This window comes from Diorhabda sublineata, chromosome 8 (genome assembly GCF_026230105.1).
Source record: "Diorhabda sublineata isolate icDioSubl1.1 chromosome 8, icDioSubl1.1, whole genome shotgun sequence".
NCBI lineage: Eukaryota > Metazoa > Arthropoda > Insecta > Coleoptera > Chrysomelidae > Diorhabda > Diorhabda sublineata.
In genome coordinates this window covers 8,122,515-8,138,258 of record NC_079481.1, presented here as the reverse complement: position 1 = coordinate 8,138,258, position 15,744 = coordinate 8,122,515, and the positions used below count along the sequence as shown (strand labels likewise).

Here is a 15,744-nt window from a genome sequence, read left to right as displayed (position 1 = left end):
ATGAAATTTAAGGGACGTGTCGCGCTGTTTGTTCCCTTTAATTTGTTATTTCACAAAATAAAAGACGTTATCCAAGAAATATCCTCAACGAACCGAATTATTATACGAGGATCGTCCCACAAGTACTTGGCCCAGCGAAGAGAACACAAAAACGATGGAAACGGAGCTGATTTTGTTCCATTTTGAGTAAACGCCGTATCAATCTTGCGCATAGCTTTCAATAGTCAAAACTTTCTATCTACTATGTCTGTTAGCTCGCAAACTTTCAGTCGACGATCATCCATTTCTGGAGTCGTCACCTCATTTGGTCGACCACTTGGATCCTGGTCTTCGCAGGTTACTGTTGATAATGAGGTAGGGTTCGAGGAGCGCACGTGAAAATTTGATCTGCCGAATTGAGTCCTAGAGATGGGCAAACATACGAGCTTTGGAATAATTATTATCATTAAGACAAGACGAAAAACCATCAGCAACAAATCGAAGATCATTTGGTTGGTGAGCGGGTTCACCAGGTTGCAGAAAAACCGTAGAAACCTTGCAACACCGACGATCGAATGATGAATAATTTACTTACCGCACACATCTAAATAAATATTTTTTTGCAGTTTTATTTATAAACAGGAAAATATATTTTCAATATTCCGTGATAACTAATATATTAAAAGTAAATATGATGTTTCTAAATATAGAAAAAATATTCCATGGAACTGAAATTTAATTACGCATTGTTTTATTAGTCGAATGCGCAATAATATTAACTCAGATCGTTTCTGGAAAAAGTTTTTTCACTACTTAAATTTATCCAAATCATCCACTATATTTATTTCAGCGTTCACAAATATCACACCAATAGCTTTAGAGCTTCCTGTTTCTAAAAAATTATTCGACGTACCATTTTTATTTTTTACTATATTTTCAATTTGATTTTTCATTTAATGAAAATTAAAACGCGACCTACTGAATATTCCGTTATCTGTTTTATTTATTTCCGTTGACCTAGCGTGAACTACTGATGTTTGTAATGAAGCAAATTGGTTAATGAAGATGATTTTCCTACAAATATGAATGAACATCTGCTGTATCTCTTTGAACACTGCTACACCAACGTAAATAACAGGTACTGATTCAGGATTATTTTTATTTTACCGTAAATATGAAATCTAACCGAAAAAAAAAATTAGTAATATAACATCTTTTTTCTATTTTGGTATTTTGTTTGTTTGTTTGTCAGTGAAGCCACAATTTTGATCAGAATTTGATCAGAACTCTTTAAAACCGTTAGTCATCTTTCAATAAACTTTTGACTGCGAAAAAAATATATTTTAATAGCATAGAATGAATTTTTATCAGTTTTTGCTGTCAAAGCAAATATTCTTGGTCTTCCGAAATCAAAATTATCGTATTCAATGACTTCAATGATCCTCCCAATGATACCTGACTTTTGGAAAAACCAAAACCTTCTACTCGCTCTTTGTTTCATACGAACACATTTCTAGAGACTTAGCTATCCTCGATACCAGGACTAGCGCCCATAAACAGTGTATTGGGGAGGATTAATTCAATTGTATGCCAGGTTACTTGAGATTTCCTGGGTCATTTAGGTGTGGACGGATTATCGTTTTATTGAAGGAAATTGTTCGGTGAAATGTCTACCGGCATTAAGTATTTTCAAATGCAAGGTCACATGGCGTGGTCGCAACACGTGAAGCTCTAAAATGCTATATAGACTTCCAAATAACCGCTCAAAAATACAATCAGATCTCTAAGAGTCTCCAAAATAAGGTAACCTACTACAAATAACTTTAACAAGTTAAATACGACTTGTATTTCAAATATACTGTCATCTATGACGCCATCTCCATGTTATAGGTATCACAGATAATCCAGAATGCCGCTGGTTCATAAAGAAAGAAGATACCATAGACTACGTATTGGGTAAACGCCCGGCACTAACACGTGCAAGTTTAGAATACTAAGTAACTTCAAGGTTTTTTAAGGGTTTGCTAGTTTTGAGCAAAACATATGATTCCCAAGGAATTTTCTATTCACAGTGGTCCTAATTAAATAGAGAATTGTCTTCAGAACTACTGCTCTAGGTGGGATTATGTTAGACAGTTCGGAAGACCTTATGCCGTGGTAGTATAGCTAAAACAGCGACGTTTCTTCTATGCTCTAGGTCGTCCAAGTTTCTGGTTAATTCTGGATCGCCTCTAAGTCGAATGGGCCTCTTTATATATAGCTTTTTTGTCTTAACGAGGGTTCCAAGTTTTTGTGAAGCTTCCTCAGCTAATTCGGCTACGTGACTATGATCTTAATCTCAATACCCAACTAGCGAATCGCAGATCTTTGTAAAAACAGCAGCCTAGGTCTTTGCCGCATTCAATCTAATTGCTTCCATCTTAGACTAGAATATCTGCAAGATCAGTGTTGATGGTGATGATTTATTGCAGCTTACGAAGTTGGGGTTGATCTCAACGACGATACCGTCGGCGAAGCAGTTTATCTAGTAGATCGTTGATGGGCAAAAAAGAGGGAGTCGATGTTTCCTTGGGTAACACCAGCGTTGACCTCAAACTTCGATAAGTACTTGGTTGACTAGCTCCTTGATAAAGCTATTGGGTCAGTAGATAAGTGACTATTGAAACACTAATGGAATTATTGGTAAACTTTTTATCGTACTCATTTTTTATTTGAACGGTACTTAATAATCCTAGTACTGACCTGGTGATAACTACTAACAGCTGGGCGTTCATTCATAAGTCTACAAGTGGGAGGCTTATCTATCTCGATGCCTTACCAAGACTACAATTAGATAAGGACTCGTTTCTTGAATAGATAAACATTGTTTAAAACCAAATTATGAAAAACTATTCAAAGTAGACATTATACAAGGTAACCCATGGAAAAAATGACGTTAATACAAGGAATCTATACAATAATAATTGTGAGAATACAATAAAGAGTTTGATAAAATTGATATTAAAAAATATGAAACGATTTTGTTTATCTATAATATTCAATGAAATTTAATACTCGTTGTTCAAATTTGCTCTCGTCAGATGTTGTCTACATACACGTTCTTCTTGAGCCAGAGCTGGATTTAATTACCTTTAAATGTAACAGTACATCAATAAAATGCCTTTTTTCAACTATATTTTAATGTGGGATTAGATAAAATGATATTTTCAAATCGATAGTGAAGGTTTTCATATTTCCATTTAGTGAGATACTGTCCTGGTTTTGAATGGAGTTTCTTGTGAAAGCCAACACCCTACGGACATTCAAAGATAAACATTTCGAATCAAACGGTGATTATTTTCGAACTAAGTATATATGGAAGGCGACCACCCACGCTACAAACATAAATGTCGTCTAAAAAAATGCGGTTTGTGTTAGATGAAAGACGCACATGAAATTTTATTTTTTCATTCAAATTTTGCTACGCTAAATATAAAATTTTTCGTCTATGTTTTCATAGTGTTGATAAAATATCAATATATAAATCTGAATGTTTATAAAGGTAGAAAAAAAAACACTATAAGTGTAAATTTGTATTCGTACACTACGAAGAGATATTCCACCTATATTTTCATAACCAAAATCATAATATTTACTTTTAATAAGACGCTAGGTATGAAACAATTAATTAGATTTCTTCGTTATTATACCAAATAGTTTCAAAACCTTCTTTCATTAAGTAAAGATGAGTTAAGAAGATTAATTTGCACACTGGGCCCTGCCATCTACAAGGAACCAAAAGAAACCTCATAAAACCTCGAAGCTATCCATAAATAAAAGATACAGTACGTACATTAAAGCTTCTTAGAACCAGAAGAGGTAATTTCATAACTTCCAGATGGTTAGTTCCTTTTTTAACGACGGAATTTCATTTTATACTAGTTGATATGAACTGCTTGATATTATGCATTTTTTATGAAATGCTTTACCAACGCTCATCCAAAGCTCAGAGACAAAAATCAGATAAAACGTGCCAAATATCGATTGACCTTCTATTCCTAGGTGATTATAACAACTATTGAGCATTGAAATTAAATCGGAAATTAATTTTACAACTTGATATCTCAAAAACAAAACCGTCTAAACTATTCATCACTATCTCTAAAAAACTTGATTCGGCAATTTTTATCCGAGGAATTGCAAAGTTTTACTAGCAGAAATTGAATTAGATTTTTCTGTGCGATAAAAAACTTAACTTCCGAATTTAATCAAATCTCAAAGTTAGCTCCGAGATTTTCAAATTGAATTTGTTACTTAACGTCGGCGAATAAAAAGTTTTCAACGCTTTTTGATACGTCCTATCATTTACTTTGGAGATTCATTTCTTAATTCGGATATGCATTGCGCAAAAACTACGTATATGCGTTTTTCCACCCCTCAATTTTATTAAAAGTCAGTTATAAATTATATATATTGCTCTTTCAATTATTAACGTCTTTTTTAATTGAAAGGATTCAAAATCATCAAGACTTTCAATCCTTTGAATTATCACTATCGTTTATAGCCTTTAAAATCCTTTTTTGACGTGGATTATTCCTCGTTTTTGTTTTCTTCATAGTTTAACATTTGTCTTGGTTCCTTTTTCTCCTTCCTTCAATTGAGATATTCGAATCTTCACTTCTCAATTCATTTGGTAGCATCCAGTAGACTTTTCTTTTTGGCAAATTGCAGTATCGATCTTTTTTTAAACGAAAAGAAATAATCAATTATGATAATAATAATATGGTAATAAAACAAGAACTCGAAAGGAGGTTTGTGAATTTTTTTAATAATAAATACCCTGCTCAATACGTTTCGTAATCTACAGTTAGCAAAATTGGAAAAAGTTTCGTGAAACTGCATAAATATTGAAAGGCCCGGTAGAAATGTTGTACTTCTAGAGATTGAGACAGACAAATCTGGAATTTAAGATGTTCCTTTGAACGGAAAGGTTAACAAACAGAACTGTAGATATTGGAGCAGAGAAAATTCTCACTGGACGTGTGAGGCTCAAGAATTCCGTGAATTTAAGTTCGCCAGAATGAGCACAGTTCATAAACGACGTTCTATTTGAACGAAACGACTTTTTCCATTCCTTGAGGTTCCGGCATTTTACCCTCCAGTTCTCTATATTAAATCCTTCTAAAGTCTTCTTCGGCCTGCCTCTTTTCCTTGACCATAATGGAGTCCATCTTTTAATCATTTCAGTTGATTTTCTTCTCTTTATATGCCCTGTTCAGTTGAGTCTTTGTGTTTTTATGTATTTCACTAGATTTTCGTTTCTTCAAGTCTTTTTCGACCTGCTTCTTCTCCTTGGCTACATTGGAGTCGATTGGGTTCATTTTTTGACCATTTCAGTTGTTTTTCTTCTCTTTATATGCCCTGTTCAGTTGAGTCTTTGTGCTTTTATGTATTTCACTAGATTTTCGTTCCTCCAAGTCTTTCTCGACCTGCTTCTTCTCCTTGGCTACATTGGAGTCGATTGGGTTCATTTTTTGACCATTTCAGTTGTTTTTCTTCTCTTTATATGCCCTGTTCAGTTGAGTCTTTGTGTTTTTATGTATTTCACTAGATTTTCGTTTCTTCAAGTCTTTTTCGACCTGCTTCTTCTCCTTGGCCACATTGGAGTCGATTGGGTTCATTTTTTGACCATTTCAGTTGTTTTTCTTCTCTTTATATCCCCGGTCCAGTTGAGCCTTTTATGTATCTCACTATATTTTCGTTTCTCCAAGTCTTTCTCGACCTGGTTCTTCTCCTTGGCCACATTGGAGTCGATTGGGTTCATTTTTTGATTATTTCAGTTGTTTTTCTTCTCTTTATATGCCCTGTTCAGTTGAGTCTTTGTGTGTTTATGTATTTCACTAGATTTTCGTTCCTCCAAGTCTTTCTCGACCTGGTTCTTCTCCTTGGTCACATTGGAGTCGATTCGGTTCATTTGTTGACCATTTCAGTTGTTTTTCTTCTCTTTATATCCCCGGTCCAGTTGAGCCTTTTATGTATCTCACTATATTTTCGTTTCTTCAAGTTTTTTTCGACCTGCTTCTTCTCCTTGGCTACATTGGAGTCGATTGGGTTCATTTTTTGACCATTTCAGTTGTTTTTCTTCTCTTTATATCCCCGGTCCAGTTGAACCTTTTATGTATCTCACTATATTTTCGTTTCTTCAAGTCTTTTTCGACCTGCTTCTTCTCCTTGGCCACATTGGAGTCGATTGGGTTCATTTTTTGACCATTTCAGTTGTTTTTCTTCTCTTTATATGCCCTGTTCAGTTGAGTCTTTGTGCTTTTATGTATTTCACTAGATTTTCGTTCCTCCAAGTCTTTCTCGACCTGCTTCTTCTCCTTGGCTACATTGGAGTCGATTGGGTTCATTTTTTGACCATTTCAGTTGTTTTTATTCTCTTTATATGCCCTGTTCAGTTGAGTCTTCGTGTTTTTATGTATTTCACTAGATTTTCGTTCCTCCAAGTCTTTCTCGACCTGCTTCTTCTCCTTGGCCACATTGGTGTCGATTTGGTTCATTTGTTGACCATTTCAGTTGTTTTTCTTCTCTTTATATGCCCTGCCAAGTTAAGTCTTTTATGTATCCACTATATTTTCGTTTCTTCAAGTCTTTCTCTATTTCTTCATTCTTCTTTGCTATCCTCTCTCCCTCCTGTGTTATATTTGGACCTGTTATAGTTCTCATCGGTTCTTTCAAGTTCTTTCTCTTTCCTTTTGTTGATTTTTATTATTTATTATTTTTTATTTACGCAGCAGTGTAGAAACTGGTTTCGATTTCCAGACCTGTATGCAAACCGTTGGTCCAAATAGAAGAGATATTCGATAAGACAAAAAACTATCACGAACAAACCATGTTCGAGATCATCCAAAACGAACGTAGCTCTGACGTGTCAAATGATTAGCAACAGCAGCGAAAAAAAAACTATCAAGACATCTAACTTCTACATGACACTCCTGAAATTATTTATAGGTTATTTACATTTTATGATACGCGCTTTTTTTTCATTTAAAAACCCATCGGATATAATATTTTTAAATATCGGAAAATTCCTTTCGGTTTGTTGAGAATGTCCGAACAAAGAAAAATCCCGAATTTTTTGAAATTCTTATTCGGCGCTGCTGCTGGTATGGCGGGCACGTGCATCGTACACCCTTTGGATCTGATCAAAAATCGCATGCAGTTGAGCGGTATGGGCGGTGCGCAAAAAGAATACAGAAATATGTTTCACGCGATGCAAATAGTCGGACAACGCGAAGGACTTCCCGGTTTTTATAGAGGATTATCCGCCGGATTACTTAGACAAGTCACGTATACAGGTAAATTCCAATCCTATACTTTCAATATAATTACTGGTATTATTGATAATCCTGGTTGAATGAAACTGCAGACTACGTCATCTGTGAGTGCCTAGCTGGGTTCAAACATTTGGGCAAACCTCATAGGTGACCTAATGACATCAAAAACTGGAAGCCAAAGCGTCCAAAAAGACATTGATCATCAAGTGTATATATCATTAAATTTCCTAAAGCTATGGTAGTTACCACTCTCTATCTCTATTCGTATTTGATCACCATGAAGTTGTAGTAGTTGTAGTAGTGGAAAAGTGAAAAGATATAGAGAATGGTAAACCCGTTGGACGAAATATTTAAACGTTATTTAACATAGGTACGAGACTGGGTGTTTACACCTACCTTTTCGAAAGATTCAAATCGTATGATGGTAAACCACCGGGCTTCCTTACCAAAGTGGCTATTGGTATGTTCGCCGGGCTTTCTGGCGCTTTTGTCGGTACCCCCGCCGAGGTATCTTTGATCCGTATGACCGCGGATGGTCGTCTTCCGATAGAAGAAAGAAGAAATTACGCTGGAGTGAGCAACGCTTTGATTAGGATATATAGAGAAGAAGGTCTTTTTACTCTATGGAAGGGAGCTACTCCGACGATGGGTCGAGCTATAGCCGTTAACGCCGCTCAACTAGGAACTTATTCTCAAGCTAAGGAAATGGTTGCTTCGCATATGGCTTTGAAAGAAGGAATCGGATTACATTTCTTAGCCGCGATGATTTCGGGATTTATCACATCGGTTAGTATGGCGTCGTGTTTAATTATATTTTTAATTTCTTTTCTATTAATATAGATTGTTTCGATGCCGTTGGATATAGCGAAAACGAGATTACAAAATATGAAAACAGTTGGGGGCAAAGCGGAATTTAAAGGTCCCGTAGACGTTTTGATCCAATTGAAAAAGAAAGAAGGTTTTTTCGCTTTATGGAAAGGTTTTCTACCTTATTATTTACGAATCGGTCCGCATACGGTTTTCGTATTCATATTTTTGGAGCAGTTCAACAGAGCTTACTTCAAATTTAAATATGGAGATAGCGGAACCGGAAGTGGAAGTCTTTGATCGCGTTCACATAATAAATAGATCTATAGGTAATTGGAGTATCATATTTTGTTATATTTTCAAGTAATATAAATACGTATACACGTGAAAAACTACGAGGGAGGTTCGAATTTGATCGAAGCGAACGCCGTAGATGTTTTGAAGTGAAATCAACCGAACATCACACCAGAAAACTCATTCTGGAGGATCGTAGGATGACGAGCTCAAATCTTCCAGCGAAGGCAATCAGGTGGTGCTAGACGTTAATGTTCGTAGAACACATGTTTGGACCACTGAAAGCAGCCTTTGGAGGTGGCGAAAATGTTTTGTTTCAATATTAAATAAATGTTGTTTCGTTCATATTCGAACGGCCCTCGTAATACAATTGATTCGTATGATTTTATAATCAATTTAAATATCTTGAATGGTAATAAATCGCTGGAGTATTTCGATGGGTGTCTCGTCTAGACTTTAGACAAATAAAGGAAGCATTAATTCGAATATCCGTTGCAAGGAGGTCAGCTTTGATAATTTTTTATTTCTTTCGAAAAGGCGCAAACTACGTTATGGTTAAATTAATTTCATACCCACGCTAGTTGTTCGTTAACAGTTTTGTACAATTCCAGAATTTTACGAGTTCCTTTAGTTGATTAAACTCCTCTCTTTGTTGAGTTAGATTTGATTACTGCAGAGGATGTTGAAGATCGTAAATTTTAAACGCGCGGTATAAACTTACGCCAACTATTCATATTCGAAATTTTTGCGTTGTAAATTAAAATTCTTGGTAATTTTATTACATGCTATATAATATTTTCAATGAATCTACTCTACGAGGGAGCTTCAAATATCGTAGAAACAATAATTATATTTATTATAAAACAAATTTGTTTGGTTTTATGTAGGTACACAAGAAATATCCCTCTTCCACCAAAAAAGTAACCCAACTAATATTTTTCTTTTACGCGATTTACGCGATCTTATTTTTCGAACAAGATAATTTTGATAAAGATGATGATATTCGACTTCTTCTTCTCTTTTTACTATGAAGTAATGTCAGCTGTCATGTTTAACCCAAATTCGACTGATTTAGCATTTGATTTTTTTATAATAACGCTCATAAAATCGTAATATACTTAATCAATGACTCAATAGTATTTTTAACTAAAAAAAATACGAAAATAATTTATTTATACCGTAGTTTTCGTTAAAGATGGCGGCCATTCTCAAGCAACTGCGGTATTAATTGGGGATCTATAAACTGTTGTCTTTATTTCTGAAAAGAGGACTCGCCGAATCTACTTAAAGTCTTCAAAATTTTTTAAACTTTGTTTAGAATGTCGATATTTCGTATTTAATTATTAATTTATTTTACTTGAGAAAGTTTGATTTAGGAATCGAGTTTATAATACCCGTATAACTAAAGTATTTTAAATAAACGATTTTTCGTATCATATAGTTGTCAACAGATTATAAGACACGTCTAGACCCTTATTTAATAACTTTATTACATTAATAATAGTAAAGTAAAGAAACTTTTATATAGAAAATAAAAGTAAGTTATAATTTTTGTTGAATATTAGTAGTTTTTTTTGGGGGGGCGATGTTTTAAATACGTAGATTTGTATGACCCATTTCCTAAAATAAATAAACACTTACAAAACCACCAGGAAGCTTTTCGATTGTATAACAAACCGGTCCCCAATTCGAAACAAAATAAACAAAAGTCGTTTGCTTTTAAGTAAGTAAGTATTTTAATTGATTGAAATTAGAGTAAAAATATAATTATTGGAGTCATATGAATGACAAATCATCAGTTTTTTCTTTTTCATTAATACAGATTGTCCCAAATTTATCCAATAAATGAATAAACAAAGACGATAGTTAAAATTTTTTGGCATCAAATACTGAATACGTCTCTGACCATTTTATATTAATCCATACTTACCAACGATTCGTCTAGGTCCCCACTGTACTGGTGGAGAGGCTTTTCCCAGAGGAAGAGCAAGTTTGCTCATTGTTTCCGGCTCTGGAAAGAAATCGGAATCCATTAAATATATTTAGAAAAAAAATTTAGTTCAAGATGATTTATTTCAATTCTAAGTATTATAAAAAGGAAAAAAAATTTGATTTTCTAACCTCGAGAAACATTATTATAATAATCATTTCGATGATGACACATTTTTTTTTCATATGAAACAAGGTTTGGACAACTTCTTGAAGTGATGAAAATCGTTACTCGCACAACCCGCCATAAATCAGGATAATACGACATTAATTTGATGTTTGTCTTCTTAAAATATTGTTTGACATGCTTTATAAGCAATCCATCTCAAATCTAAAAATTGTATTCCAATCTGCGGTATCCTTTTTATGCCTAGAAGTCACATTCCGATCTTCTTCTATCATGTCTCGCAAAACATCGACGTTTCTAGTATTGACCATCGATTTTGATCAACCTTCTTCATCAAGAGTTGTTCAATAAGATCAACGTAAGCCTTCACGGTTGATTTCCATTCTCGCACAAACTCTGGTGCAGATGGAACGGTCTTCGTCTTCTTTGGAATTGGTTCTCCATGTTCAGCCCGTTATTTTGGTTTTTCTTCTTGGTGATGGATCCACGTTTACAACGGCGCAAAAGTTCAGCTTTATATCTGTGAAAAACTCAATGGAAACATCTTCACGACGTTGTTTTTGTGCATAGCTTTCTCATTTCCAAATTTTCAGTTAATATGTGAAAGAGCAGACTCGTATAAGTACTTCTGGAACCATCCTCGTACCAACGCCACTTGTAGCAAAGTAAATCCTCGTATAAACCGAATAAAGACGCAGTAAATTGGATAGAAAAAGAAAAAATGAAAGGAGAGTGTCGAGATTATAATTTTATTGTGAAGCGACCATTTAATTAGAGTCGATCTAATTAAAATTAATGACTAATTAATCCGAACGAAGACGCGTACCACTAAATTACAAGGCATCAGCTCATTTTAGCAAGATGAGTATCATTTATTTATCATTATTAGTTTTAATTAACGCTATTCAAGAACAGTGATTACAGTCGATGACCGGAAACGAAACCGGAAAATATCTTTTCTAAATGGTGACATAACAAAATTTTCATGCTTCAACATACTATCTGGAGTCAAAACTTTCCACAAACAAAACTGTAACACAGTTTCTTTTATGTAGGATCACAACTTTTCTCTCTAAAACTAGCAGTTAACAACCATCATATCTAACTAACTGATGATCTAATCCAAATTTTCGAGAAAACTGTTTCCTATCTGTAAGATATTGCGTTGAGCTTTTCTATTAAATTTTACCCCTGGGAAAAACTCAAATTCTTCACAAGTTTTCCATTAGACCAATAAGTAAAGGCAAATTGACATCTATCTCATATTAAACTGCTAGTAATGTTTGAAGACACGTTCTATCGATGATTTTGATTCCTAATATTCGAATATTATTGAAAGAACAAAATGATTGAGGTATTTGATAAACAAAAAACACTAAGAAACCTCTACTGGAACCAGTAAGCTTTAGAATCGAAGGAAAACATCCCTGGGTGGTTATCCCGTGGACCTACCGAGTCCTCAAAAGAATTACGGGAAAATGAACGACGAATCCAGGTACGTATTGCTCCAAGTCATCATCAAAAAAAGGTCCAAGAAGAACACGAATATCATGGTTTAAAAACTTCAAAGTTGGTTCAATAGAACATCAACTCTTTCGCAACTGATAATTAAGAATTGATAAGTCCGCGAACCACTGAAATCGAGGTCCAAATACTCTGTCTTGCAGCTGATAACTTTAAAGGACGATCTAGTCTCTCGGATGTCCTTGGATTTTTATGTTGTTGTCTATTGGACATTAAATAAAACGTGAGTCACCGAAGTTAAAATGCAAATTTCCTATCATTTATGACTCAATTCAAGTCGAGATCGTGGGCGAGATCTGTTGGAAGTTACCAAAGATTTACGACCGGTTTTATCCGAAACGGTTTACCGACTAAATCCCATACCAATAAAAGTGATAAACGAGTTTTCAAACTTTAAATAAATTCGTATGTTTTTTTTATTTTTACCTTCATTTACGAGGGTGTTTAATTAAGGTTTGCATTACCTTTCAACCGGCACTTGTTGAATAACAAAATGTTACGAATTCAATGAACTTATAGTCAAATACGCGCCCCTTTCAACCGTAGCCATTTTGCAGTTTTTCAGCCAGGTATTAAGCTCTGGTAATTGAGGAATGGAAACAGAATAAACCAAGGAGCAGAAAAGGGTCCTTTCGAGATACATATGACTTCCTTCTTCGAAGTATTTCCAAACCGATAGATACCAAGTTTGAGGTATTAACTTATATTTGTTATTGGAATTTTCAACGACACAAGTTATCAAAAAATTAAAATTTACTCAAATTTTTTCAATATTAAGGACGGAAAGGAGATTAACTAATATAATTTTCAACAGAAAATGGAATTTCATTGAATATTTCTGAAAAGAATGCCAGAAACGTGGAAAAATGTCAATCAAGGTTCCAAAAAAGTTTTTTTATCCTCGTAGGCGTTCAATACCAAATTTGTTCTCGATTCTGATCAAAAGCAGAAATACATCGGTTTCGTTGTCAATATGCCTCATCAGTACATTGTTTTTTCTTTCCTAATTTCTTATATAATAACCTAGGGAAGAGCTGTGTCGAGTACTGTCTTCAGTAGACTTTGGCACAAGAGATTTCTTTATATTGTTACTACCATTTTAATCCTTGTCTATACCTCATCTACCCATTTCTTCCTTTTTTTTTCTCTTCCTAATTCCTCCTGTTCCCATAACTTCCTGGTCATTTAATTCGTGAGTATATACAGTTTTTTCTTTGATTGATAAAAGCGTCCCACTCATAAAATAGTGTCATAAATGATGTTCATCTTTATTTAAACAGAAAAAATTATTTGAAGCGATAAAATCAATCTATAATGCGTTTTATTACGTCTAAAAATAAACTTTATTTGCTGGAGTGTTTCTGAAATGCCTTATAATGGAAGGATAATGTCCTGATAACGGCATTTACGTCATTGAATTATTGAATATGCGTTGCAGTTGACTCATTCTTCAGTATCGGTGAAAATTTTTACATTTTTCGATGTTTATAATACTAGTTGTATGAAAAATTATATTTTGATATCGAGATAACTTGTTTTAATTCGGAAAACTATTAGGACATCCTGTATTTTCACTTTTAGGATAATAAATGGCGAAGAAGCAAACGCGTCCGCCAAAATTAAAACTATTTGCGAGAATAATAAATATTTTGCAAATGAATCAAATCAAGCTGAATGACGAAGTGTCTAAAAATTTATCTGAGCCTTTCTAACAAAACATTGAAGGACTAATCATTTTCGCAAAATGAATTGAGATGAAAACTTTCTAAACATTCTTCGCAATTGTTAGCATCAACTTTGGAAAAAAATAATACAAAACAAACGACTGGAGTTTATTCATTGAAACGCCAAGTTTTTTTTGTTTCATATACCTATGGTATAGTAAAGCTAAAGCTAAAAAAGAAACTGGCCTTTAAGAGGAAATATAGTCCAGAATGCAGTAATAGCACGTGATAAATTTATTTTTCCAACATTATATATAAAATTTGACATTATAAAACAGTTTGTCAAATTACTAGAAAAATTTCTTCAGCTTAATATGGAAAATATTTGTTTGATCGTCCCCGAATTGGATAATTTACCAAAGATACTCAATTTAGAAACTCCATGACCACTATGTCTCTAAATTACGAATGAGCTTTAAAACGAAAATTCTATCAGGTAACATTGTTGTTTGGAACGTATCAAAATGTCAAAAAAGAGATTCTATTGAAAAATATAAATGATTTTCGAAATTTTTCACAAACCAAATATCAATTAGACTTTGTATTTTTGACTTATCTCAAAAATGAAAACTCAAATCTATCTATAGTAAAAAATATTCATATTAACCATCCAATACAGTGGAAAAGTCATAAAAGACATGGAATACCGAGCATAGTATGCAAATATTACAATTTAAAACGACATTGGAATTTTTATTCGATCTAGAAATCTAGAAAAAAATTCTCGGAAAGCGGAATTCTTAACGATATATTCCAAGCAGAAATATTCAAAACCATTTTTAACGATTACATAAGAAAATAAATATAAAACTGGAAGACTTTGAATTAGAAATAATTTTTCTGACTTCGAGATTTTCAAGCACTAAACATTCCTTATAAAAAAATTGTTTTAATGAATTTCTAAGGGTTGAAAACACAACAGAAACGTTGTATCAGAAGAAAAAACATACAAAAAACATGGAGCAATAGTACCAGAAGAGAACGTGGTGGATGGGAACAAAAAAAAGATTTTTTGGTACATTCAATCGCTATATCACAAAACAGTTTGAAGATTGGAGTGATCATAGAAAAATTAAACTTTACGGAACGTACCATAAGAAAAAACATACAAAAAACATGGAGCAATGGTACCAGAAGAGAACGTGGTGGATGGGAACAAAAAAAAGATTTTTTGGTACCTTCATTCGCTATATCACAGAACAGTTTGAAGATCGGAGTGATTATATAAGAATTAAACTTTACGAAACGTTGTATCACAAGAAAAACATACAAAAAACATGGAGCAATGGTACCAGAAGAGAACGTGGTGGATGGGAACAAAAAAAAGCTTTTTTGGTACATTCAATCGCTATATCACAGAACAGTTTGAAAATCGGAGTGATCATAGAAAAATTAAACTTTACGGATCGTACCATAAGAAAAAACATACAAAAAACATGGAGCAATGGTACCAGAAGAGAACGTGGTGGATGGGAACAAAAAAAAGATTTTTTGGTACATTCAATCGCTATATCACAGAACAGTTTGAAGATCGGAGTTGATCATAGAAAAATTAAACTTTACGGAACGTACCATAAGAAAAAACATACAAAAAACATGGAGCAATGGTACCAGAAGAGAACGTGGTGGATGGGAACAAAAAAAAGATTTTTTGGTACCTTCATTCGCTATATCACAGAACAGTTTGTAGATCGGAGTGATCATAGAAAAATTAAACTTTACGGAACGTACCATAAGAAAAAACATACAAAAAACATGGAGCAATAGTACCAGAAGAGAACGTGGTGGATGGGAACAAAAAAAAGATTTTTTGGTACATTCAATCGCTATATCACAAAACAGTTTGAAGATTGGAGTGATCATAGAAAAATTAAACTTTACGGAACGTACCATAAGAAAAAACATACAAAAAACATGGAGCAATGGTACCAGAAGAGAACGTGGTGGATGGGAACAAAAAAAAGATTTTTTGGTACCTTCATTC

At 33.8% G+C, this 15,744-nt stretch overlaps 2 protein-coding genes across 11 annotated transcripts in view; one reads left to right on the top strand and one right to left on the bottom strand.

Moving 5' to 3' along the window:
• LOC130448346 (dual 3',5'-cyclic-AMP and -GMP phosphodiesterase 11) overlaps nucleotides 1–15,744 on the bottom strand; it is a 125,827-nt gene that overhangs the window by 88,920 nt on the left and 21,163 nt on the right. For 9 of the 10 annotated variants that reach the window (XM_056785664.1, XM_056785657.1, XM_056785663.1 and 6 more), the window contains exon 2: nucleotides 10,327–10,407. In XM_056785664.1, coding sequence (XP_056641642.1) covers nucleotides 10,327–10,396 — 70 coding nt within the window. In that variant the 5' untranslated portion in view covers nucleotides 10,397–10,407. Of the gene's footprint in view, nucleotides 1–10,326; nucleotides 10,408–15,744 lie in introns of those variants that run through there. The other variant, XM_056785667.1, reaches the window with a different exon arrangement.
• LOC130448349 (mitochondrial 2-oxoglutarate/malate carrier protein-like) lies at nucleotides 6,579–8,829 on the top strand. Its single transcript, XM_056785675.1, has 3 exons — nucleotides 6,579–7,316; nucleotides 7,666–8,081; nucleotides 8,136–8,829. The coding sequence occupies exons 1-3, from the start codon at nucleotides 7,067–7,069 to the stop codon at nucleotides 8,400–8,402; spliced, it is 933 nt and encodes a 310-aa protein (XP_056641653.1). The 5' UTR covers nucleotides 6,579–7,066; the 3' UTR covers nucleotides 8,403–8,829.